Source organism: Nesoenas mayeri, assembly GCF_963082525.1.
Source record: "Nesoenas mayeri genome assembly, chromosome: 21".
In the NCBI taxonomy this organism is placed as follows: domain Eukaryota; kingdom Metazoa; phylum Chordata; class Aves; order Columbiformes; family Columbidae; genus Nesoenas; species Nesoenas mayeri.
Window position 1 is genome coordinate 7,574,968 of NC_137571.1, and position 26,736 is coordinate 7,601,703.

Below are 26,736 nucleotides of genomic sequence, written 5' to 3' on the forward strand. Positions count from 1 at the left end.
CATATAATGTATATTATACAATCAAGACAGTCTCTGGGTGAATTTGTGGAGTGGGAAGAGCTGGGAACATTCATATAAATAGATGTTACTTAGCTGGTTTGTCTCTAGAAATGACACAGCACGCGGAGAACCGGGGATTGGGAAACGCGGGGGGGGGGAAGGGGCGCGGGCAGCCCCCCCCCCCCATCCCCGTCACAGCCCCCCCGGCCCTGTCACAGCCCCCCCAGGCCCCCCCCCGGCCCCGTCAGCAGCTGCTTCTGCTCACAACAGGTTTATCTCGTGCCAGGCGGCTCTGGCGCGGGTCGGTGGCGGCTCTGGCGCGGGTCGGTGGCGGCTCTGGCGCGGGTTGGCCGCGGGTCGGTTCAGGGTTGGCCGCGGTGGCCACGCTGAGCCGGGCCACGGCTTGTTTAAAAATGCTCGAGGAGAAGCAGAACTTAGAAGGGGGAAGCGTGAGAACACACAACTTGGAAATGGCCACCCAAAATCCAGGAAAAAAAACGAAGTAGGGTTATTCTAGTGTGTGGGTCCTTAAAAAGGGGCGTACGCGCCACGGTGAGCACATCAGTTCGGAAAGGAACCACCAGCAGGTTTCTCCGCCTAGAAACCCCCTGGTCAGGGTGTTGTGTTGTGCTCGGGGCACAGGACACCCCACCCGAACACCCGGGGCCAAGTTTCAGCTTCACACCGTGTTCCTCTAAACCCTCCTGGCACCCAAGTGCCTTTAAGTGCTACGGGCAAGCTCAATCTATCCGGTGGAGCTCAGCAATCCGCTCCTGGGGGAAGGAAGGACTGAGCAACAGCAAGCGAAGTGCCTGCAAAAGGGCCGGGGGACGCGCAGCGCCATGGCGGGTAAGGCAAGTGGCACCCAGCTGGGCTGGGGACGGCGACGCGGAGCGGCCGGGGCTCTGCGCTGCGGGGGGGACGGGACGGGGAGGGAAGGGAAGGGGAGGGGAGGGAAGGGAAGGGAAGGGAAGGGAAGGGAAGGGAAGGGGAGGGAAGGGAAGGGGAGGGAAGGGAAGGGGAGGCTGTGCAGACAGAAACGGGAAGGCCTGGTCTCTGCACGGCAGCTGTGGGCCGAGGATTCCCGCAGTCCCCAGCAGAGCATCACCGAGGTGACCATGCACAGGGCCAGCAGCACTCAGGAAGTGAAAAGTCCAGCGGCTCCAGTGTTTCCAGCACGGTCTCCAATCAATACTGCAGCTTTGTTAAAATTGGACCTGACTGTGAGAAGCTACACGAGCCCCAGTGTCTCTCAAAGGCTGTTTGCAGCCAAGTCGTCGCAGCCTGAGCTAAATCCAGTGACTCCTGAAACACACGATTCAATTTTACAACACCAGAGAGCTTTTTTATTTGCCATTTTCTTCCCATCCTCGACTGCGGAGCAGCAGCACACACTCCCTGCCCTCGGCTATCCGTGTGCCACACACTATATATATATATAAAATCACAACCTCAAAGCATACTGAAGTGTCCACAATGTCTGGGCAGACTCTTTACAAAAGCTGCTTGTTTTCTGGCTTTGTTCTCTTTTTAAATTTAAATGCTGGAAGGAGAAACCAGGGCACAATGAAACAGCTCCCTGGAGCGCAGAGGCAGCTCAGCCCCGGCTGCTGCGGGGGCAGCGCATCGGCCCCAGAGAAGACGTGTTCTGGTCACCCCGCGGGTAAGCTCAGCCTAAGGATGCAGACGCTTAACCCTGGTGTTTCGTTCCAGCAAGGCAGTGATGAAACACACCCCTAAGCCAGCGTGGAAATGGGGGTGGCGGCACCTTCCACATGGTTTGGCTCTATCATGACCAGCAACACCTGATACATCCTAAGACTTCTTGTTCAGCCTCTCCAAACACAGCCTACAGGCCTAGGGAGGATTGTCTAAAGGGTTTTAAATTCGGTGATAGTAGGATATAAGCCCTGGAAACATGTTCAGCTTTAAATAGCACTGGAAGGGGACAAAAAAAAACAAGAACCCATGACTTACAAAAAACCCCAAACCCTAATTTAAATATCATGAACACAAACAAGTGAAAAACTATGACACCGAAAAGAAATGAGTTACTGTGAACACTGCATAACCTACCTTAATAGCATTCAGAGTCCAAACACCTTAACACACACTTCTAGGGCTTTTTAATGTAACAGCACGGGCGGGCAGCATCGGCAGCGACGCGGGGAAGGCGCGGGGCTGTCCCGGTGCTCCGGAAGCTCTACAGTTCACAGTATGAGATGCCCGAAGCAACTTCCAGTACTCCTTAAATCTATAGTCAGCTATGAAGATGTGTGCATAGGCTACACCACAAAACCCTACTTGTGTTCACACACCGGGGCCTGAAACCCAACGGGGAGGGAATTCAGAGCGAAGGCTCAAGCTCCCTAGAGCTAAAAAAACAAACAAAAACAAAAAAACCCACAAACACACAAAAAATAATAGTAATTAAAAAAAAAATCCTCAAGAGGCAATTGGAAACGCCGCAGGAAAATGAAGTGCTGGCTCTTCGAGCCGAGTCCCTGCAGGAGCCGCGGTCTGCACCGTGCGGCTGTACCGGCGTCCCCCCGCGGGACGGCGGGAGCAGTGGGAGCGGCGGCGCGGGGCTGCGGGGGCCGCAGAGGCTGATGCGCGAGAGGGAATGCAAAATCGAAAACCTGTAAAAAATGCTCAGCACAGTCAGGAATACGGCATACTTCTGTCACAACGTGTATAAAAATGCAAAACCCTACATCCGATAGGATCCAGTGGAGCCTGGAAAATCCCAAGTACAAATGTCAAAGCGCAGCTCCTAATACGTGATATGAATGTCTCTGAGCGTCAAGTCTTGTAAATCTGAGGTCTCTGTGCTCCAGGTAGTTTCTTGGTAGTTTTGCTGGTTTCGTTTTCCGGCAGGAACGCGTCCTAGGGACAGAAACACGCGGTGAGTTACGGCTGCAAACAGCTGCGTTTCTGGGAAGAGGAACCTGGAGAGCAGGGGGTGAGGGGCCACCAGCAGCACCAGCGCCCCTCGAGGAGCGTGGCTGAAGAGCCACAAGTCCGGGAACCCTTAGCAAACGTGCCACTTTTGTTAATGCTCAGGTTTGCAGAGTTAAAAAGCTCAACTACAACATCTGTTAAACCACACCGGCTCTTCCCTCACTGACTGTGTCCAGCTCAGGGGCACCCAGCACTGACAGAGACTCATTTTGGTTGGAAAAGACCCTCAGGGTCATGGAGTCCACCCATAACCCACCTTGTCCCTGCCCCACGTCCTGAGAACCTCATGTCCGTCTGTCCAGCCCTCCAGGGCTGGTGACTCCAGCACTGCCCTGGGCAGCCTGTTCAATGCCCCACAGCCCTTTGGGGAAGAAATTGTTCCTGAATCCAACCTCAGCCTCCCCTGGAACAACTTGAGGCCATTTCCTTTGAACCTGAATGGGACTCATCAGCTAACAATAATAACAATTTTACTTAAAACTCTGACCGTGTTCAGGCAAATCCCACTGTGCTGAGACGGAGCCCCCGCCATGGGGGAGCAGCACCCGCCGCCCATCTCTCATCTCCCCACTTACACAGCCCGGCTACTCCTCGGCGATCTCGGTCTCCTGGTGCACGACCACTTTGGTCACCGACATGTCCGGGTGCTGCTCCTTGGCCGCTTTGATCGCCTGCGCTAGAACCTGCAAGAGAATCACAGTTCAGGGCGCACCAGGGGCTCCTCGGGGACTCGAGGAGCAGGAACCCGCTTCGGCTGAGCAGTTCGGTGACGTCTGGGGGAGCTGGGTTATTTCTGAAGGGAAAAGCTGTTTTATAAGAATACCCCACATCACTGCCTCATGGCAGAAGATGGATGAGAGCAATTAAACACTGTTCATTGTTCCAGCAAGTGTGACGAGCACATTTCAGACACAGAATCACAGAATAGTTTGGTTTGGAAGAGATCAGGGTCTCAGTGTCAAAAAGTTATCTCATGTCCAGCCTAAATCTCCCCTCTTTTAGTTTGGTCCTATCACAACAGGCCCTGTTCAGAAGTCTGTCCCCATCTTCTCAGACATTTTCTCTTGAAATTAATAAACTAGTTCTTGTTGTATGAATATTCTCCAGCCCCATGATACTTGCAACTAAAAGTAAATTAGAAGTGTAACTCTCTGGTGACAAAGCCACCACCTCCCACCCACGCCAGAGGCCACGGGGGTCACTCGTCAGAAAGGTCCCACATAAAGCTGATGAGATTTAATGCGAGTGTTGAATGCTCTGAAACGACTTCTGGCACAATACGGCAGCAATAGCGCTTCAAAGTTACTAGAAAATTAATGCACATCACCCAGATGTCAAGGAAAACTTTTCCCCCCATATTTTTGTGGATTTTTTTTAAAATTGCATTTGTCCGATCAAATCTTTGCTGCCAACACCAGAGCCTCTCGCCAGCTCTGAGCAGCTCTGCAGGGTCATGTTCAAGCTCCTACCTGGTCATGGTCCACGTCTGCGTCTCCCGTGATGACAATCCTCTTCTCAATCCGCGTCTCTGAAATGCCACCTTTTACAGTCTGGTACAAAAGGAAAACTACCGTCAGTCTGGCAACGACAAGGAATTCGAGTGCACGGGGCTGCCTGTCTGGAAGCGGCGTCCAAAACCAGCGGTACCAGACCCTGCCACCGCAGCACCATGTCAGAACCTCGGGGAGCTGCTGCTGATCAAAGAGAACCTGTCAAATACTCATTTCCTTATGACTGGGCCGGGGAGGAGCTGTGATTCCCAGCGCGGTTCTTTCCCGGTATCCTGCAGGACAGTCAGAGCCCGTGTCCGCAGGCTGCGCTTCATACACAACACACAGTCAAAGTTCAACACAGGCGAGCCTGGGACCCACGTGCTTTGTTTCAGGCATATATCACATTTCTCTGAAAAGAACTGGGGTTTAGGCTTTTTTCCGTTATTCAACTCTGCCCACCTCCCCATCACGTTGCTCAGTTCTCTCTGCTGTCTGCTTGTGTTACCTTTGTGATCTGCGTGGTGGTGGTGCTGCTGGTGGTCTCCGAAGTGATGGTCTGAGCCGTCAGCAGGATGCCGGGGTCTAAATCTCCATTGCCGCCATCCGTCTGCGGGACAGAAGGACAGGCTGTCAGTCCGGGTAGAAACAGGGTCTCCACATCACCACGAGTCTGCTCAGACAGAGCAGGACGCAAACCGGGGACAGAAACTCCACTGTGGACCATGGGACACGAGCTGATCCGCAGGTCACTCGGTTCCCATCCTGCATGACTCGACCTTTCCAGGTTTGCCAAAATCCCTCAAATAAATGATCCGTTCCAACTCCTCCTGGCCGTGCTGTGCGTGTTTGGAAGGGCCGGTGCGTCCCTAAGGAACAGTGTCCCCAGCACGGTGCTGGGACGATATCTGCAGTCACCACAAGGTGGGACCATTCTCCACACACATCAGGAGCCAGCGCATGCAGGGCTGACTCCTGCGCCACCCCTGCGCCGCTCCTGCGCCACTCCTGCGCGACCTCTGCGCCACTCCTGCGCGACCTCTGCGCCACTCCTGCGCCACCTCTGCGCCACTCCTGCGCCACCTCTGCGCCACTCCTGCGCCACCTCTGCGCCACCCCTGCGCCACTCCTGCACGACCTCTGCGCCACTCCTGCGCGCCACAGAGATGCACTTTTCCCTCTCATTTCCAGTTAGAAACTCCAACAGCAGCAGCCAGCGCAAACCCCTGTTCTGCTCACCAAGCCGACGGCTGAACTGCACCCAGGAGATGCTGAGCACCCACGGGACTCCTCAGGAACCCCAGATTATACAAGCGTGGTCCAAGGGGTACCCGTAACCAAACTCACACTCCCGGGCACTGCACCCCAGCAGCAGAGCATGGGCTGCTTCTATTACTGTAATACCCACCACAGTTACGACAAATCCACAAAGCCTCCAAATTCTCAAATACCTAAATAAAACCTCTTTTGAACTGAGGATTAATTTTAACCTCAGCTACAGACCCACACCCGCGTATGTTGGTATTGCTCCACTGATATTTCAGTCTCCCATCACCAGACCAGCACCCTGGTTGCATTTTATACTATACTTTCGTTTCTCAACACCTGTCTCAGGATTGGAACCTAAAGGACAATCAAATAATTCATAAAGCGAGTTCTAAAGAGGCAGAAACAGCAAAGAGAGCCGGGAAAACAAGACAAGGCAGAAAAACGCCAACTCGGGTTAATTCCACACAGTCAAGTCTCCATCCCGCAGCCGGCAGGCGCTGAGGAGAGCTCTGTTCACACGCGCTTCTTAAAACAGAATTGCTCTTCAGGGACAGCAAGACATTGCTCCTCTAAAAATACCAGATGAGCCTGGAAACTGTGTCCGCAGCACTGGCTGAGTCTGTGCTGCTGCCCCATCTGGGAGATCCACAAACAAAACGCTCACTTCAGTTTAATTCGGCCCCTGGAAAATGAATCAGAACACACCTTACCTGTGCAGCTTCGTAGGTGATGGTCTTCGTCTCCGTGTGGACGATGGGGACTTCTTTTGTGGGAATTTCGCTTTTGAGGGTGCTGGACACGTCGGAGATGGTGACCGTCTGCGTCTTCACCAGCGGCGGCTGCGGACAGGGTTCAACACCCCGTAAAGAACAGCCCGGCGCTGCCCGGCGGGACCGCGCTGCCGGCAAACTGCTGACACTGATCTGATAAAAGCGCGGCGGGACGCGGCCCGGCCGGGTCCCGGGTCCCAGGGCTCTGTGTGACACAGCGCGGGCGGGGGCTGAACCGGCAGAACGTCCACCAGAGCGCCCCAACCCGCGCCCGGGGTCACCGGCCGGCGTGTCACGGGACCACCCAGAAACCCTCTCCACTCATTATGAACTTTCTAATTACTGGGAGCTCATTGCCAGCTGCCAGTACAAGGTGATCCTCATCTACTGATAATGTCGACATTAACACAAACCCTGGTCAAATAAAGACTCGCTCACAGCTGAGCAGCTTTATCTGGACTGCAAGTGAAACGCTGTTTTATTAAAAATCCTCATCGGATCCTAAGTCCTTTAACTTTTATTAAATCAATGTCAGACAAAAGAGAAACATGACATCTCAAAAGAGAAATGGGGGTGGGAAAAGAGAGAAATCAGTTGTTCCACCACCTGATAATCATCCAGAAAAGAGACAAAGTTAGTTCAGACCCACAGCGTCTTCCCAGAGGCTCGATTCCTGCTCACCATCCCCAAACCTGGCAGATGCCACCACGACTGTTAGTAGGGGAAGCAAACATCCGTTTGATGGCAAGCAGTCAGCGTCAACACTGGAGCAGGCAAAGAACGTCCCCCGCGGTGGGAGCACGGAGGGGACACCACAGCCCGTGTGCACCACGGAAAAGTACAGTCGACAGCGCTTCCAATTCGCTCTGCTGCGCTAAGGCTCAGTCTCCAGAACAGCGGGAGACGGCAAAAACCTTAAGGAACTAAAATTACGTGCCTTTGGAGCCTAAATATTTCCCTCTTTGGGGATGTAACGGGATGCTTTGAGCAAAGAAAGGTTCTGTGGCGATTGTATTGAATGCAAAGATGAATTGAGAGGGGCTCATTTTAAAGCAAAAGATAAACTGAGAGGGGCTTGTGTGCGCTGACTGCGCGACATTAACCGGCTAAGCCGCTCTGAGCAAACACAGCCCCTCGGGTCCGTGGCGTCTGCTTGCTGCAGTGTTTGGGGGTCCCGCTCCAAAGCCAGCCCGGGGTTTGGGGAGCAGGCGCTGGGACTCACTACCTGGAAGCAGCGAATGACCACCGGCAGCCTGTCATTAACATCCCAGTCGTGCCACTCGCCATTTAGCTTCCTAAAAGCAAACTGGTCTTCGCCGTCCTGCGCCCCCCGGGGAGCGGCGGCAGGGCTGGCGGGGGCAGCGGGCCCACACCGCTCCCCGGCCTCCGCGGCCGTGTGAACCCCCGTCCTGCATCGCGGGTCCTGCTCCTCGTTCGCGGGGAGGCTGGGAGCCACCTCCTCCTCCTCCTCCTCCTCCTCCTCGCTGCTCAGGGAGGGAGCAGCGCAGTCCCGGCCGGGAGAGGGCTGGGAGGCGGGCAGCACCGGGGCGTCACTAACAGCTACCGCCTGCTTTGGGCCCCCCCGCGCAGAGCCAGAGGGGAGAGCGCTGCTCTCCGGCGCTGCCGCCACGTCCTCTCGGGACAGAAAGTCACTCACGTTCTAAAAAGAAATGAATACACACACAAACAAAAAAAAGGCCAGAGAGAGAGAGAGAAAGAGCGTTAGGGAGAACAGGAGGTCCTGGAGCATCACGGCAAAACAGCGGCTTCTTGTCACAATCACATCTCCGATAACGCATGCAACAGCGGGGACACGGGAACCTTTGTGCTCCGTGCTGGATCCAGTGCGCTGGCCGACACGGCCTTCCCGGTGCGTTAATAACCCACTCTTTAAGGAATTAAAACTACTCTCTGCAACTGGAGGAAGAGCCACCACCGAGCACCTTCTGCCCGGTCTGGACACAGGAATCATTGCAGTGTAGCAAGTGAGGACTTGTGCACATTCACAAATGCAACAAAACCCACCGGCTACACCAAAACCTCACCCGATTCTGGCAGATTTGTGTCCATCAGGGTTTCCAGGCTCTGGGGCTTCTCTCGGGACATTGCTCAGGAAAACGCGCTGAACCGCAGTGACGAGACCAGCGCCGCGACGCTGGCTCTGACCGCACCACAGCGAAACGCCATTCTGACCAAAACCTTCCGTGTGCTCCCCAAAGGTTTGTCCTGCCCCCGCCCTCACTTTGCCAAACGCAAGATGTTATTCTATGGCAATATCCCACAGAACAGAAGTGGATGTTTTCAGCCTTGAGCACCCATGTCTTCATTTTGCTTTAAAACCCGGATTTATATACTGCCAATATTCTCATCTCTCCTTAATTATATATGCTAAATCTTGCAAATCCATCATAAGATCTTGTGAAGATGCAGCTCATCTCCTGGAGTTTAATGGAAAACGGCTCAGGAGGAAGATTTCTTTACATACCGGCCGGGGAACTACTTGAACCAAGAGGAAGAATCACAGATAAAACAAAGCAGATTAAGCAGCTTCACCGACAAATCTATGTAAGAGACAAACATTTGTATCCAGTCAAAAGAGCGTCCCAGCTCCCTTCCGCAGACACAAGAATGGTTTGCACGGTGGACATGTCTTGCATGGTAGAAGCACAAAGGAAGAGGAAAGCCGAAATGAGGCCTGTAGCGTAAATAAATCGCTCACGGGTAGAGCCAAGTGCAGCGATAAACATGCAAACTCTGGAGACCATGAAATCCTGATAAGATCAACTGGTCACAAGCAGTTTTCTTTCTTGCCTTCCTGTTCCACTGGTAAGAAAACAGACTAATGGAAAGGTATTTGTCAGACTAATTCAATTTGTTTCTAGATAAAATAATCTATTTACACACACTTCTTTTTTTAGATACAGCTATGCTTGTTCCTATATTTTAAAATGCAGTTTGCATGTAGGCTAGCAAATACTACCTTATAAAAAACACCCTCCCAAGGAATTCGAGCACCTGTTACAAATTCTGATCTTATCAAGATTTATTTTGATTTGCACATGCAATCGCGTTCCTGCGCTCCGGGCCCGGATCCGCAGGCGCCCGGGCCCCCGGGGCTGCGACCGCCCGTCCCGCACACAGCCCGCAGCGCGGAGCCCAAATCAAGCACACGGCGCAGCGTTGAGTGCTCGCGCCAGCCGTGCGCAGCGCGAACAGCACACAGGACGGGGTGCAGGGCCCACAGAAAGCCATCGAGCCAGACATGGATGCAGCCGAAACGCGACCCTGCTAAACATGGATCGTTGTGCACCTGATGTTGACAAACACTGAGGATATTGCTCAAGTCAGGCATTAGCATGTAAAAAATGACACAGGACAACTGCGACCGGGGATAAATTAATAACAGGCTTAATTGCATGGCTGACACCAGCGACCGAAAGGATTTGTTTTTCTTAAGAAGTGGTTTCGTATGCATTTGTTTTGCCTGTACCTTTTCCAGAAAGTGCAGCTTTGGCCCGGGCTGTGTCCGTACGCGCCGGCTGCACGAGCGCAGCCCGTGTGGCGGAGGCCGGTGCGTGTTCCGCAGCCCGTGCGGACGCGCTGCTCCCAGAGCCGCTGCACCACCCATCCAGACCAGACCCTCGCCCGAGGACGCCCAAGGAGCGCTAGAGCCATGTCAGCCTGCAGAGACTTCTTCCGAAAATTGATAACAAGGTGAAATTACAGTGCACGCCAACTCCCTACAGCCACCCTATTAAATCCTATACGTTCAGCGAGTTAGCAGTTCCCGGTCCCCTGTTGTTGGCTATGGCACCGCGGTGGTTTGTGCTGGCGCGTGTTATTAGGTCATCCCCAAACAAGCGTCCGCAGGAGCTACCGGGCTCGTGTGACCGGCGACACACGCACGAGCTGATGACGATGATGATGCTTTTGCAGTGAACTACACTCACCAGCGAGGTCCCAGCAGCTGATGCTCAATCTCACCGCCGTGCAAGCATTTGGGTAGAAAGTATCATAAAGCAGAAAACAAGAGATGCGGATTTTACAATACCTGCCATGCCTTACAGAATTTCTTTACTTAAAGACTGAAGTTTAAAAACTTAGAAGCTGTTCAACAAACTCTCGGTATTTGAAAATGATGGCCAGGACCTACGGATCTGCGTTTTGGGGCTGATTTCTTAATTGCCGTTAACGTGATCACAACAGCCTGACCAGCCTAGTCAGACGACAGACACATAAAAGAGAATTTGACCCAAGTTAAAAGTAAGGCTAGAAAATACACAGCATGCTGCAAGCTTAAAAATAGTAAACTTCTTGTCATGAACTAGAATCCCAAGATATTATACAACACAGCAACCACTTCCAATCTGCATCAACTATTTTGCACCATAAAACAACCTCCAGATCAATACTTAAGTGATTTGAATAAGGTTGCTGAGCAATATGATGCCAGAAGCGTTTCCTGCCCCCATCCACCCTGGTCCCTTCCCAGCCCGTCCGCGGGGCAGGTGCCTGGGATGGGGGTACGGAGCTGTGCGCTTATTGCAAACGCCCTCTGCAGAGCAGAGGCTGCTGGGCGCTGCCAGCGCCCCTCGGGGCAGCAGCAAGTGCCAACGCCGTGTTTCCAGGCACCCAGGAGAGCAGCAGCACGAACAGATCGCTGCCCTGCGATCGCTCACGAGCGCACAGGATGAGCCAAACAGCTCATCCAGGAGCGGACAATCTTACAGAAGAAAAGCTGCAAGTCAAAATAAAAATGGCTCTGGATCCAGCCTCGAGACAACCTCGCGCACCCTCAGCCAGGGGCTCGCGCTGCGCGGCCAGGCGCAAGGCGGCGGTTAATTAGGAACGTGGCCGCTTCACTTACAAAACCAGAAAGGAGCATTTCTGTCCTCAGATGAACGCGGCGTTCGAGGAGACGCTCCCGCGGTTGTGTGTGCAGGACCCGCGATGCTTTGGCTCTTGGGACAACTTTCTGCACATGGTTTTTCCTACTATTCAGTCTCAGAAGCGAAGCGGGAGAATGTGTTAGTGTCACATTCAGCATTCGGGACAGAGCTGAACCTTTTTGACCCATCTGCAAACAAAGTCTTTCTTAAAGCAAGCCAAATTTAATCTTCAATCGAATTACTCTGGCTGGTTAGGGAGTGTGCATTGCTGACAGCCGCTCCCCAGCAGACCCAACACCGCGAACCCAGCAGACCCAACACCGCGAACCCAGCAGACCCAACACCGCGAACCCAGCAGACCCAACACCGCGAACCCAACAGACCCAACACCACAAACCCAACAGACCCAACACCACAAACCCAACAGACCCAACACCGCGAACCCAACCTGGGATCTGGTGGCCGCTGGCTTGAGAAAGCAATACCCAGGGTTAGTCCAGGGGAGTCGTTAACACAGGCTGCATATAGCTTTTTTTGTTAATAAGCAGTGGAAAGAAGAATCTGATTTGCAGTAACATTTATTAACGATAAATGTACATATTTACAAAGAAAAATCTGAGAAGAAATACAAAACCGAAAAAAGTGTTCCAAAAGAGAGCAGTTTAGGTAGAAAAGAAAGTGTTTTCAGTCCCCACAAACCGATCCAACGCGACCGTGTGCCGCTGCCCTGAGACCTCAAAGAGGCGCAAGCCGAAGCTCGTCCTTCCCTCCGCCCTCACACGCCGCGACAGAGGCGGCCAGGGACGCAAGAGAAACCCCGCACCGCGTCCTCCATGTCACAGGGTCGCGGAGCAGATGTCGCCCACCCCAAGTACAGAGCAAAGAGTTTCTGAATGAATCCGTAACCCCAACCTGGGCTAAATTCTTCTGGGCAGCTCCCCACATCAATCAGCCTGCAGGCTGGAAAAGGCGCCACCAACTCAAGACCAGGAAAAATAAAAACCCACTGAACTGGTGGAACAATTCTCAGAGTGACAGACAAATGACTGACCCTCACGTGAAACGAAAGACACCTTGCCCACGGCCTTCCCGAGGGCCCGCGGTGCAGACACAGCGAGCGCAGCCCAACCGCGGTGCTGCCAACGCCAACCAGCCCTTCGGAGCCGCGGCAGGGAAATCACCTCCCGTCGTCGTCTCAGCACAGGAGGCAAACACTGAGTGTCTGGTTTTCGGGGTCGTCACTAGTCAGCGCGTGAACGGCAAGGGGACAGCTGCTCCCGCCAACTCCGGCCCCCACGCTGGATCACGGTGGGTCCGCAGTTCACGCCCCACTGACCCACAGGGCAAAGCGGCACCCGGCAGGAATGTGGACCATCCCCTCATCTATCCGTTCACTTTAAATAACGGAAAAGGAAAAGGGATGTTACTTTACAGTAACGCAGACCTTGGACACCACCGATGATCATCACGAACAGAACCCGATACCAAACGGGGCCTCAGAGCTGCATCCAAGTTCCAAGCAATCGGCTCTGCCACTCTTGCTGCTTCAAAATACTGACACCCACCTTCTCCCAAACCACAAAACCACAGGATTTTGTGTTTGATCTGAGGTTCAGAAGAGCTGATATTGGCATAAGAGGAGTTAGAAAGTGAGTTTCGGGATCTGAAACCCGCCTCGTCCCCGCGGCTGGACGAGGACCCGCACCGAGCTCCACGCGCGTCCTGCGGCGCGTGACAGCCCCGCGGCTCCCACCGCAGCCTCCACAAGCGGCAGACTGTACAAAGGCAGTGTAGTGTACTGAACCGGGAAGAACGCTCTCCGACGAAAGTAAAGACCTAAAGGCACAAACCGGTGAACTAACTGGAGCGGGTTACAAGAGTAATCGGAAAGATTCCCGTGAGATTAAAACGAAGGGTTTCACTAGCAAGCCACGTTTCTGAGACAGCATTTAGAGAGCCTCAACCGGTACACGGAGAGCAACAGGCGGCCCGAGTGGTCCGTGACACACCACGGCCCTTCGGATCAGACAGCACATGCCATATTTCTGCCTTTTTCCAGCAAGCTTATCTGCTAGCTTCCTAAATAACACTGTTCACACCGATACGGATCTACAAAGGGTTATAAATACATGTATTTATATATATTCGCACATTTTAGTCCCTGTAGTAAAGGCCCACTCCGTTCTCTGTGCCGCCGGAGCAGCCAACGCTGGCGGCACTGGTGCTGTCTCGCAAGTCAGCGTGTCTACACCGATCCTCCCGAGAACGCAACAGAGAGCAGATTCCTATCGAAAGGAAAAGCGTTTGGCTCAGTTCAGTCCCGTGATTACTATATACAGAAAAGAAACCCCTTAGACACAAAGCTCCACCTCGTCCGGCTCGCAAACCAGCCCAGCGGGGCAGCTCCTCCCGGAGCCTACGCGGCTCAACCGGGCAATGTGGATAAACACGAGCATCATCCCGACGTTTACATCTGCAGCAATAAACACGCAGCAGCATGCACAGTTTTGTTAGGGAAGTCAAGAAAATGAATGGCTTTGACACTGAAGCGTTTCCCGACGCGGCGAAGTCAACGTGCCGAGAGCGCAGACGGACCTGAGGGCAGGTTACTGCTCCTGCAACCTGCGCAAACCGCTCGGTTAGTTCAACACAAATTAAACCAAAACACATCCGAAGCGCACCGAGACCGCCGGGTTCAGAAAAATGATTAATCCACGTTTACAATAAATATTTTCTCCTATAACATGATGTATTTTCTTGGAAATGGGAAGATGAAAAGCTGCGATGCTTTGCCAAAGGCTTCCCCCACCGGGAAAAAGAAAAGCTGCCTGTCCCTGTCCCTAAGTTAACACTTGATAATCAACACTCGTTATTTAAACGCCAATCGCAGTTTCCTGGAGAAGGAGTGGTTATGGATTAGATTCAGCAGATCGCTGTAAAGCCTCTTTTGGTTCAGTAGCAAATGCTCCCCAGCTTGTGAACGTCTCACATTTAAAACGAGAAGCTTCTAAGCAAGCCTTCCGCAATTCCTACATGGCACCTACAGGGGCTGAAGAAGCAAATGTTTTCTCCCACATATTTACACCCTCTCCCAGCAATCAGTAACAGGTTCAGAGAACTTGTTTCTCTTTGCAAAGGGAGCTGGCAATCCATGACCCCCCTGCCAGGTCCCGGCGGCAGCGACACAGCGACGTGCAGCGGGATTAACACGACGGGCGCCGTCCCCTCCCGGGACCGCGAAATGCGGAGATCACGGACCGGGACAGGGAGATGTGGCACAAGCTACAGCCAAGAAACTCGGGAGCTTTGGTCTGGAGGTTTCAACCTGACCTCAGAGGAAGAGCAGCCACCACACAGTCAGTGCTACGACCAGCAGAAAGGACATCACAAAGGGAACGCGTGGAGAGGGGAAAAGGCTAGAGTACAGCGGACAGCTTTTGAGGGCTTTCTGCTCTTCAGGAATCGGAATAGAAACCTTTGGCAGAGTTGCTTCGCTTGCCGGCCGCGGAAAGGCTGTCTCAGTAGGCATTTCCTGCTTTTTTAGCTTGTCTTCATCCTGTACTAACAGAGGACGTTCCCGTGTCTGCTTTCGTGGTAGGAGATCAAGAAAGACAGAGAGAGATGAACAAAAATGACAGATGGAAAGTGCCCAAAAGTGACACTTGGAGGTGTGCAAAGCATCGGGACAGCTTGTGCTCAACGAAAAGCCGAACCGCCCCGAGAGCGGAGCGAGGCACAAGCCTTGGGGCGAGAACCGAACCCCCTCTGCAGAGCTCCTGAGCGCCTGCCCCCCAACAGCCTGTGCCAAAATCCCTCCGGAGCGGTTCGGAACCGGGGTGGCTGGGAAAACGTCTGGAGGCCTTAAGAACTAGAAATGGTGTCGTACAAAATGCGGCCTCCGACAGCCTCCTATTCTACAGCGCCCTTAAAAAACAGTGCTAACTATCGCCAAACATCCGGACTGCAGTGCGATACAAAATGCTATTTTCAAAGTTCTGACGAGAGTATCAAAATTTCAATTGTTTTGAAAATTCCACTGGAACAAGTGAAAAACTGTTAATCTTACAAACCGCAGGCGGCACACGGGCGGGACGGCAACGGGAGCCCTGCGAACTTGGGAAATTTTGCTCCGCGTTTTAGCACTTTTGTTTCTGGAGTCCGAAGAATGTAAAAAAGAAGAAAAAGGCGTGAGCAGCGCAGCGCGGGGGCTGCAGCGCGGGGGCTGCAGCGCGGGGGCTGCAGCGCGTCTCCGGGGAGGCGCCGGGCTGGGAGATGCTGCCGCCTGGTCGCTCCGTCCCTGCGGCGCCGCGGGCCCGGCGGGGCCCCAGCGCCTCTACGAGAGGAAGAACTTGGCTCTGAGCTCCCGGAGCTGCGCCAGCCGCCGCTGGTCAGCGCGGGGCCTGGGGACTGGCGCTTTGCACACCCCGAAGTGGTGGGAACCGGGGAGAAAGTAGCTCGGAGACTGGGCAGCAAAAGAAAAGATAAAATGCAAGAGTAACATGGTCATTAAAACAAAACGGAACAAAAAAACAAAGAAAGACAACATAAAAAGAACAGGGTCCAGTTAAACTTTCAGCATTACTTTTCTCAACGAATACATGGTTATATCTTTCATGCAGCTTTTTTGAACCAGCCATGCACCAAAACAAGCAAAATCGGAAGCTGCAAAAGCTGCAGCAGCGCAAGAGTCCTCTCGTGTGAGGTGTGAAAGCACCTCACGTAGCCAAAAGAAAAGAAAGTTCTCCAGCAGCTGCTGCTGGGTTTTGCTCGGGCCATTGCCATAGCAAAGTCTGGCTCAGAAGCGCATCAGCTTTACCTCGAGCCCACCAACCTGTCTCTCAGAAGATAGGACAGTGACTTTCTCGACCTGGACACACAAAGCGCGTTAAGGGTCAGTTGTCTTGCAATAAAACATTTTGGAACAGCAGAAAAGCAGCCCCTGGCAGAATATCCTTTGGGCACTACCAAATACACCGCCATGGACAGGGAAATAGGATCGCTTTGCGTCTTTAACTCATTTACCATCCTTGAACATGAAGTGATCTTTAGTAATCAACGATAAATAATGATTAAGAGATTTACCATCCCAAGAGGTGTAGGAAAACGCCCTATCGGGGAGGTGCCTGGTGAAGATGCATTTCTGGACGTTCACAGCAGAATGTGACCACCTTGGACAGGCTGAAATTACGAGTGAACTTCCAGAAATGCAAACGCAGGGCTGACGCCACCGCTGCGGCAGCCGTAGGTGTGGAAACCCCCAGCACCTGGTTATCGTGCAGCAGCGCCCAGGCCTCGCGGGCGGTCCCATGCAAGAAAGTCTTCAGAACAACCAGCAATGGCACTTCTGAAGAGCAGCTGCGGGGCTGCAGAGTCCCTGCTCCATCCCACCCACACAGCCGCGGGCTGCACCGGGCACGGCCCTTCGCGGTGCTTTGAGGAGCCTGCAGCAAACCCGGCCATTGAACCCCTCGTCACAATAACCCTCCGTCCCCTGCGAGATGACACCTGGCCAGGAAGCATCTCCCCGCACCGGTTTGAAGATCAACCGCTAGCCCACCCGCGGCGCCGGGGCCGGCGGGGCAGAGCCAGGCCTAAGCCAGGCCTAAGCCAGGTCTAACGCAGCCCGCGCCGGCCGCCTCCGCCGCCAGTGTTCAGTTGTAACGAAAAGCCACATCTGTTGCTGAAGAGACTGACTGTAACGGGCTCTAACTACCGCTGCACTCACAGCCTCCAAGTCTGAGGTGGGTAAGGCCAACATTAAACAGAGAAGGTGTGTGTTGTCCAAGAAGAAACCCGCTGGCAGACAGATCTCTGCTGCTGCAACTTGGTTTCTTTGAAAAATTACCTTTTTAAGGAAATTAGCAGAGAAACTGAATGTGGCTACTAACACTGTTCCTACAAGCAGGAAGGTGTTCAGCACGCAGGAGCGGCCCCGCTGGAGCCGCCGGCGCTTTCCTGCGGCCTCCAGCGCATCCCGCTGCCGGCAGAGCCAGCGGCGCCAGGTTAACTGGAGAGCAGAGCGACCCAGAACTGACACCACCGAGGGCTTCCCGTTACCTACGATTTTATCTCTGAAGTAAAAATTCCCTTCAGTTCAGGAATCTGCAGTTTGGAGACTGCATTCCCTGGCACCAAGAATAAGCCAGTCCCCAAAACAGCCCTGGGAAATCAAGTTCAGCATCACGGGTGGCAGCAGCACTAGGAAAAGCAGCATCGAAACCAGGTGAGCAATTCCTATGTGCTTTTCTACCAAAAAAAACCAAATCACGTTTTTATGATACTGCAGCTAAAGCTTCAATATTCTCAGAGGCCACAACACGCGCCAGAAGTCAATATTATTACAATTCACTATAAGTGAAGACTAAGGGGAGCGGAGGCTGGACCCGGCGGCCACCCCGCCCGCCCCGCGGCACTCACCCCGCCCGCCCCGCGGCACTCACCCCGCCCGCCCCGCAGCACTCACCCCGCGGCACTCACCCCGCCCGCCCCGCGGCACTCACCCCGCCCGCCCCGCGGCACTCACCCCGCCCGCCCCGCAGCACTCACCCCGCGGCACTCACCCCGCCCGCCCCGCGGCACTCACCCCGTCCGCGCCCGCCCCGCGGCACTCACCCCGCCCGCCCCGCGGCACTCACCCCGCCCGCCCCGCGGCACTCACCCCGTCTCCGCCCGCCCCGCGGCACTCACCCCGCCCGCCCCGCGGCACTCACCCCGTCTGCGCCCGTGGGAACCTGCCCGTTGGCGCTGAGCGTCCGGAACGGGGAGTGGGCGGACAGGCGCTTGTCCCATTCGCTCGGCCGAGGCTCCGGGACCGACTCCATGAAGTTCTTCTTCAGCTCGCTGATGTTGGCGTGATGCTTCTTGATCTCTTCTTGTGTCTTATCCAGATCCTGTTAGTTAAAGGGCAGGATAAGTGAAGGGCCGTGGCCCGTGCGATGGCCGAGGCTGCCGCATAGCAAAGCTGCGCTCGGCAGAGCCGTCGCCGGCTCCATCGACAGCGCTCACACGGCAAACACACAGAGGAACGTCCTCTCTCCTGACTGATTTAGTAACTGGGATGGACTGCCATGGGCACGGAGCGGGGTCTCCTCCGGGGGCGGACGCGCCACCGACTCCTCTCGAGCCACATCCAAAGAGATGACGGCTGAGCTGTCACCGCACGGGTTTGCCCCATATGCGATTTTAATTACAATAATATATTTGTTTGGGCTATTTACTTTAATGCCTTTAAATTGGGTGGGTTTGCCTTCTTTTCACTCTGCTAGCCTGAATATTCATGGGTACATGCACTTAACGTTTAAGAAAATATTTCCAAACTCTATTTATTCTCTTCATACCTATTCCTTCATCCTACAAGCATTATCTTTGCTCCCAGAATACCCCATTACGCCCCCCCGCTTTCGTTTCATCCCCCGGGAGCTGCCACGGGAGGTCTCAGGCTTCTGAAGCGGAGCAGACAGCCCTTCAGAAGCCAAACTGAGAATTCACTTTATGCCGGATCAACCAAGAAACTCCTGCTAAAATGCCTCATCTGGGAAAAGCCAGATTTCTGCTCTGTGCCGCCAGTTTGCAGCAAACGCACAGGCTGCAACTTGTTTAAAAATAGCTTTTCTTTGCAAGCAAACCAGAGTTTGTGGAAAACAAAAGCTTTTGCATAAAATAGGCTGAAGCCAAACAACAGCTTTTCTGGACAGTGGCAAAAAGCAGCAATCCTCACCCATCAGAGAGGGGGAAACTGAGGTCAGTAAAAGCATCACTGGGAAACTGTTGCTACCTTTGTGCTTTTAGCTGGTACTCAGCCCATCGATTTCAGAAGATGGGAGAGCAAACGCGTCCCTAAAGGAGGGTCCCCCGACACCTGCGTCCCTGCAGCTCCCAGGACAGCGCCCTCCTGCCGGGGACACAGCCCCAAACGCCTCGTGCTTCGCTCGGAAATTAGGAACAGCTTCTCCCCAAAGGGCTGTGGGGCACTGAACAGGCTGCCCAGGGCAGTGCTGCAGTCAGCAGCCCTGCAGGGCTGGACATGGAGATGAGGGTCTCAGGACATGGGGCAGGGACAGGGGGGGTTGTGGTTGGACTCCATGATCTTGAGGGGCTTTTCCAACCACAATGATTCTACGAACAACATTCGCTCTTTTTGGCACGGTTTTGGGGGAAACAACAGGTTTGGGCTCCGTCCTGGATGAAGGCACAAGGCAAGTGCCTGTGGATTAGGGGAAAAAAACCAACACAAATAAATCTGCTGAGGCTGCTCCTGGTGTAGAGCAGAGAGCACGGCCGCCGGCATCCCGAGCTGCTCCAGGAGGGTCTGCAGAGCAGCACAAGCCACCAGAGCCACATGGAGCATCTGCAGGAACGAGCTCGCTCAGGCGCGAACGCGTCTCCTCCTGCTTCGCCCCTTTTTGTGAGAACGCAGAGGGCGGGCTACCGAGCACAGGGGCAATAAATGGCTTTCAACAAAATCAAGCAGTAACTTCAGGATCTGCTGGAAAAATATCTGATCTGCCAAATGCACGGATTTAAAAAACGGGGAAAACAAAGGGCTGAAGGGGTGCGTGGGCTGCGGGGTCAACGCTGCCCTAGGGGAGGGCTGCAGCACCTGCGCGGAGCCGGCGGGGCCGGAGCGGGCCGGGCGCCAGCGCCAAGCGCTGCACTGACGGGAAACCCGCGGTCCTGAGGCAACGGAAACGCTCTGCTTGGGGCTGGGGAGGTGGAGCTGCTGGAACCGGGCGCAGGAAACAACAGGCACGGCCTTTGCAGCGTCCCGGCGGCGCCAAACCCCGCCCGGCGAGCCGCGGGGCCGGGACACCGCGTGGACAGGAGCTCTGAGCTGCGGTTAGCAATACAATAATCATTTAAAAACCCTGAAAAACACTCAAAAGCTGCAAAACTTTTAAAATTGGCACTGGGAGAAGGCAGTCAGGACACTTCAACTTTCAAGAGATACCAATGGGGAAACCCTCCAGCTGCTGGTGCTGCAAGTTTGAGGAGAAACACGTAACACAGGAACACAGGATCAGAAGCCACAAAACACCTCCCATAACACAGTGTATTAAAAACATAAATAAAATATATGATTGGCATGGTCTGCTCTGAGACCCTACTGGGGGAACACTGAGTGTAAAGGGCTCCTGAAGCCCAAGAGAACGGCTGTAAGCGCGGGGATGAAACGGCTTCTCGCCCGCTCACAAGCCACCCGCGGGTCCCTGTGTCACCTCCGAGGGCACCTGGTGCCGCTGCAGGATGGGGCTGGGAGGGCGAGAAGACGCTGCAGGACGAGAAAGCACCGGGAGAAGGACCGCGACGCCGCCAGCATCGCTGCGGTGCCCCAGAGGAGAACGCGCTCCGGTCCGAAGCCAACGGCCGGAACTCCACGGAGATTGTAATTTCAATATCGCTTATCCTGAATTTTGTATTTTCATAGACTGTTCCCCCAAACAATAACACATCTCAATAACACAATGAGCCCCCGGCGGGTCCCGGAGCTGACCGGAGCGCACGGCTCTGCCAATCATATATTTTGGGTAAGTATGAGAGAATGAAAGTCAGAAGAGCAGAAGGAAGGATGCCTGCACGTTGTCAGGTTTACCGTCACCATGCAAAAGCGTATATAAAACAAGTAATAAAATAAATAGAGGACTTCCATGCAGCAGCATGCAGAAACAAAGGCGGAGGCAAAGAGGAGGAAAAAAGTTCAGTGCAGATGCAGAAGGTCTAGGCAAACGCAACTGAAAAAAGCTTCGAGTTCATACAAACCTCCAACATTAAATTGCTATGCCTGATATAAATGTTTTCACCATCTAGTCTCTTTGATCTTTTCTGTGAAAATGAAAGAAAAGGGGGAAACAAAAAGGAAAAAAAAAAAGGCACAAAAAATTAAAATGTTGTTCTTGCGGGATTGACAAATTGGCAAATTAAGAGTGAAGTCAGTGGGGAGCAGCGGGGAGCAGCCGCGGGCCGGCGGACCGAGGCCGTGGCGCTGGGGAGGGAGATGCGATGGAGTTAAAGAGACAGCGCCGGCTCCGCCGGACCCTCCGCGGGGACCGCGGGGACTCGCACGGGCCGCGACCCGCCGGCGACACCGCCCTGCGCCCGCGGCTCCGCTGGCGTCACCGGCGTCACCGGTGTCACCTCTGCACCGCCTCACTGCGCTTGACCCCCCGTCCCGTCTGGATGTGCCCCCTCTTACTTCATTTAAAAAAGCGTTATACTTGGTTTGTTTTGCATTTCCTGGAACGCACACCAGAGTTTTCTTTGGTTTCCAATTAAATTTCTTACAGAGAAGTAGAGAGAGATTTTATAAATCCAACCAAGTGCGTTTCTCTCAAAAACTGACTTGCATAAATGGCAACCCAAAGCACAGGGAGAACGTGGCGCACTGTCTTTTTAAAGGGGTACGGATGCATGAGTGACATGGCAAATTTCTCTGGTGACTGTGAAGCGGCTGACCTTCCTCATTCTTATCAGCTCCTCCTCTCTCTCTGCAGGCGGCTGCTGCGGGCGGCGATAAGAGAAAAAGTTGTTGGTTCATTTAACTGTGTTGAACCTCAACATTTTAACCTTAAAAAAAAGAAAAGTAGCAACCTAACTGAATTATTAACACAAACCTGGGGCTGGTCACCATTCGCGGTGGGTACTGTGACCGCAATGTGCGTTTTCCTCACCTACATTTAAGAAATAAATGGGTAAAAACATTTCTTGTTAGTAGACCGTTCAGTTTCAAAACGCAGCTGCATGGAGTTGGTTTTGAAAAGCTGGGTGAGCATGCAGAACACCAACATGCAGCTCTCGGGAAGGAGTTAATGACACCCAGCTCTCGGGTCTGTTAGTCAGCGGCATATCCACGATAATTCCTCCAGCCGGAGGATTATCTGCATTTGAAACCAGAGCTCGGTGCCAGGCAGTGTTTTCAAATCCCACCGGCGTTGGATCTCCCAGGAAATCCTTCCCCAAAGCCACATGCGCAAACTGACTCCGACCTCCTGGGAAACAGGATTATTTGTTACGCGTTCACAAGGCCAGTGAGAAGAGTCCTATCTATAAAATCAAACCTAACACCGTGAATTATTTGCTGTCCACGAGCAGAGAGCCAGGATTGTCTTAACACTTGGCGGAAAGTGTTCTAGGAAACTGGATTGCCAAGTATCCTGCAGGCAAAAGCAGCGGTGGGTGTCACACAAAGTGACGCGGCTGCACTGGCGGATCAGTGTAAACGGGCACGTTCAAATCCACCATTTCCTCCCACAGTTATATGTACAGAAAAAAATATGAAATGTTTAAGCATTTAGGGAAAAGCCTGTAGTTAGTGAGGCGGGTGAGTGGAGTTTCCTTATTCTCGGTCTCACGGCAGGGAGGGTGCGCGGGAGCAGCGGCACAGGGACCGTCACAGTGCGCTCCAAAGCGCCATCGTGACCATCTCTTCGGCTTTTTAAGTTAAAATTACAGGTCACACAGGCCACACATTTTTTTAAAGCAACTCTCTCTTCTCCATCTTCATCTCCCAATCTTAATTAGTAGTCATCTACCCAGGAGTTTGTCATCAACACCCACTGCGCGATGCACTGCAGCAGCGATGTGCTCCAGTACTGCCGAGAACAGCTGGATACTGAGAGCAATGTAGAACTGCACCTCTGGGCACGCCCTGCTGCAGCACCGCAAGGGTCCCGTCAATACATTTGCAGAATATTAAGGCCACTGTAATATGTAATTATTTTCACTTAGGAGAACAAACACACCCAGATCAGCATCAGCAGAGGTCTCGGACATTTGTAGAAAGTTCAAATAATGTTTTTTAAAAAATCATTTAAACAATAATCCCCCAAGATCTCAAGACAGCGCCATTCGCAGCTCAAGCTTTGACCCAGTGCGCAGAACCTGCGAACAGCCCTCCCGGGGACAGCCCGTCACTGTAAGGAACAGCCGCACCGGGCTCGGGGCTGCGGACCGGACCCCCGCACCGGTTTGGCGGGAACAGCTCCGGCTGCCGCAGCAGGAAACGCGCAGACGCCGGAGACGGGAGCCCCGCGTGCAACAACCCCTGTGCGACTCCTGCCGGGTTTTCTGACCATCTATCGGTGAGTTGCGTTTAGTTTGACCACAGCCACCAAAACGCGCTGCCCTGCACCCCAAGGGGCGAGGCTGGGATGTCCTTTGGCCCCAAATCCCCGTTCCTCACCCCGATCCCATGCTTGGCCGAGGGATCAACCCCTTGCCCAGAGACGGGGCACAGAGCTGATGCTCGGGGGAAGTTTCTAGAACTGAATCTCCAGCTGCCTCCAAAGAGACTCAGGTCTGATGTACCTTTGATGCGTCGGCCGGCTCCGGTTTGGCTTTCTCCAGGGGGATTTCTTCCCGTCTCACATCGGGTTTTGCTGCTTCCTTTTCTATTTTAGAGGCAGCGACCACGTCCTTTGAGCCAGGCTTAGCTGGGCCCGGCTCTGCAGCGTGGCTCTGGGCGATGGCCGGGGCGGAGGTGGGACGGGGACTCCTCTCGGGGGTGATCGCGGCCACTGCTGAGGATGGGGGACAGAGACAGGACAAGGGTCAGAGCTGGTAACGTTTCTGAAGCACCGGGCAAAGTCCTCCCAAATCACAGCGCTGGTGTTTAAAATGAAAGGGAGGAGGAGGGGGAAAAAGGGAAAAGAAATCAAGATGTTGAGCAAAGCGGCTTGTGCGTTTAGTATGGGAAAGCTGAGGTTATTTTCCTTATGGTTTAAACAAAGTAAAATAAACCCCACACCAGATGGGTTACGAAAGCAAGCTCGCACTCTGCAGAGAAGCCACACCAGAGAGGCAGATCTATTTTTGACACCATGCCATCGATTTCTGAGTCCATTACACACAGTGCACACAAAAGTCCTTCCCGTATGGCCACTAAAATAGAAACGCTTAAAGCTGAGCTGAGTTCTTCACTCATTGGCGTCTCCTCAACCAGAAATGGACGGTTTGTGCAGCGGCACCACGGGCTTTCCAGCAACTCAGACCAAAAATAAATCAAATAATCAACACACATTGATCTACAAAACTTCACAGCATCTTCCAGGTGGGTTTCGAGGCAGGTGGGGCCGCGATGGGCATCTCCTGCATCGCCAGCATTTCCTGCTGCCAGGAGACAGCCTGCATCTCCAGCATCTCCGCATCTCCACATCTCCAGCATCCCCGGCTGGGCCGCAGCGCGGAGTCGAGCAGCGCGCTGCCGAACCGCCTTCCCGGAGGACGGGGGTCCTGAGCCAGCACCGGGACGCACATCAGCCTGCTCCTCTCCTTGGATCCCTCACTTCCCCGACAGTCCCTACCCCTGAAAAGCCCAACAGCTCCCAGATATTCAAGCCCAAATTAATTCACTACAGACACAATAAGCTATTTAGTTCTCCTGATGTTGGTTTTTATGGCCATTCTGCTGAAAATATACCCTGTTACCTAAAGTAATTTTGACGTGACCTCATATTCCTAAAGCACTGCGTACCCCCCCAGCCCACGCTGGGTTACTCATGTCCATCCAACTAGTCAGACACTAGAAAATCTGGTGTTAAAGAAAGTGTAATTTTAAGTAATTGCTGGGTGCGCAAGGCCATTGTGGCGGTGCCTGGTTCCCTCGAACCGGCTCTAGTTCTCTCATCACCGTTTTAATTCCTCCTCATCCTCCTCTTGGGCTGGGCTTATCTCAACACTGCCAGGAGCACGTTTGGCCAAAAACGTGACGCAGGTGTCAAAAATCCACCTCAGAGACTGAGTAGCACCGGGATTGCCGCAGCAGTGAATCCGCAGGGCCGCCCCGCTCCGGGGGCTCCCGCTGCCCTCAGCGCTTCAGAGCGCCCAAACGTGCGAAAACAATAAAACAGAGCTTTTTCTTTTGATATGCAGCAACGAGTTCCACGCTGTCCAGAACTGAGACACTGTAGTTATACACCTCTAGCTATTTGGACAGATGAGGATCCAAACACGGGAAAAAGCACTGCTGCAAAATATGAGATTTAAATAGCAACCGACTTCCCCGTGGCCAGGAACTGCGCTGCTGCCGGCGCCGCGAGCGCCATGGGGCGAGTGCTGGAGACGCGAGACGGGGCAGCGGCGGCAGGAGAGCCTGGAGACCCCCGAACGCCCCCAGGCGCACGCAGCGCTGCTCCAGTGCTCTTAACATCCAAGGAAAAAGATGCAGTTCCCAGTCACCTCCCTCGGCAGCTTCAGTCTCCTCTTCCCGCAATGACCAAATCTGCTTTTACCTAAGATTAGGGTGTACCTGTCTGCGGCAGTGAAGATGCTCTGTAGAAAAACCCTTAATAAGCAAGAATTTGGCTCCCTACTGAGAAAAAAGAGTGGAGCGCAGGTGCCGTCCAGCAGACACGACCCCAGTGTCCCTGCAGCTCGGGGACACAGCTGGCAGGAAGCGACAGCGACAGAGGAGCGTTCGAAGGCCACGGCACACGCACGCGGCACGCGGGCACACAGCCAAGCCCCCGCGGCATCGCAGCACAAAGCCGGGGTGATTTTAGCGGCAATTAACACCACTGCAAACGACGACACCTCCGTCCTACAGCACGGCATCACTCCAGCGCGGCGGGTCCCGGCACGGGCGGCCGCCGGAGCCGCGCCGATGGCAAAGGCCGCGGCTGTACCTGAGCGCGGCGGCTCCGGGAATGCGGGCTCGGCAACGGGAGCCTTAACCGCCTCTACCTTCTCCTCCTCCTCTTCCTCCTCTGCAATGGGTTTCATTTCAAAAGTTTTGAGAGGGTGTTCAGCTAGAAAGAGGTTTGCACGTGTTAACAGGGCGGGACACAGGACGGCTGACACAGCACAGAGCGCAGATCCCTCTCCGAGCAGCAGCTGAGAACAGCGACGTGGTCTGTAAACCAGGCAGCTTAACAGTTTTCACTGTGCAATTATATGTTAGTCTTTCTAGCGCCGCCAGGCCCAAGAGGGATGAGCGGGGACAAGAACCACAAACGAGCTTTGCCCAGGAGGGGACGCGCAAATGGCTCTGCCCGCAAAGCCCGGGGAGACGCGGGGAAAAACACACCCAGGCTCCTCTAGATGAAATACATACAAACTACATAAAAACTAGCAGCTTTAACTAACTGACCTTGTCTGTCAACTTCAAATCTAGAAACTGAGATGTACAGCCATCCATCCTGGTGTCTGAAACGCCACCTCCCCGCCTCGCTCCTGCAGCGGCGGGGCCCGCCCGCCAGGCGGCGCTGCGAGCCGGGGCTCGGACAGCGCTGCGGACACTGTCACAGACCTCGGTCCAGGTTTCAAACCAGCAAAGCAGTGACGTCGAAACCACATTGTAAAAGCAAAATCGGAGTGGGAGAAGGGAAGCGGAGCAGCACACCGTGCGGCTGTATGTGAATTATCTCC

The 26,736-nt window shown here is 53.8% G+C and overlaps 1 protein-coding gene across 19 annotated transcripts in view; it reads right to left on the reverse strand.

Annotated features, from left to right (window-relative positions):
* Positions 1 to 1,318: 1,318 nt before the first annotated feature.
* Positions 1,319 to 26,736, reverse strand: part of EPB41 (erythrocyte membrane protein band 4.1) — a 72,377-nt gene continuing 46,959 nt past the window's right edge. For 9 of the 19 annotated variants that reach the window (XM_080357519.1, XM_080357503.1, XM_080357506.1 and 6 more), the window contains 12 exons: positions 25,995 to 26,117; positions 23,680 to 23,891; positions 21,987 to 22,043; positions 21,829 to 21,873; positions 21,136 to 21,198; positions 18,090 to 18,269; positions 7,713 to 8,150; positions 6,431 to 6,559; positions 4,960 to 5,061; positions 4,431 to 4,511; positions 3,537 to 3,644; positions 1,319 to 2,886 (listed from right to left, as the gene is read on the reverse strand). In XM_080357519.1, coding sequence (XP_080213645.1) covers positions 3,546 to 3,644; positions 4,431 to 4,511; positions 4,960 to 5,061; positions 6,431 to 6,559; positions 7,713 to 8,150; positions 18,090 to 18,269; positions 21,136 to 21,198; positions 21,829 to 21,873; positions 21,987 to 22,043; positions 23,680 to 23,891; positions 25,995 to 26,117 — 1,529 coding nt within the window. In that variant the 3' untranslated portion in view covers positions 1,319 to 2,886; positions 3,537 to 3,545. The remainder of the gene's footprint in view (positions 2,887 to 3,536; positions 3,645 to 4,430; positions 4,512 to 4,959; positions 5,062 to 6,430; positions 6,560 to 7,712; positions 8,151 to 18,089; positions 18,270 to 21,135; positions 21,199 to 21,828; positions 21,874 to 21,986; positions 22,044 to 23,679; positions 23,892 to 25,994; positions 26,118 to 26,736) is intronic. The other 10 variants (XM_080357513.1, XM_080357512.1, XM_080357517.1 and 7 more) reach the window with 10 other exon arrangements.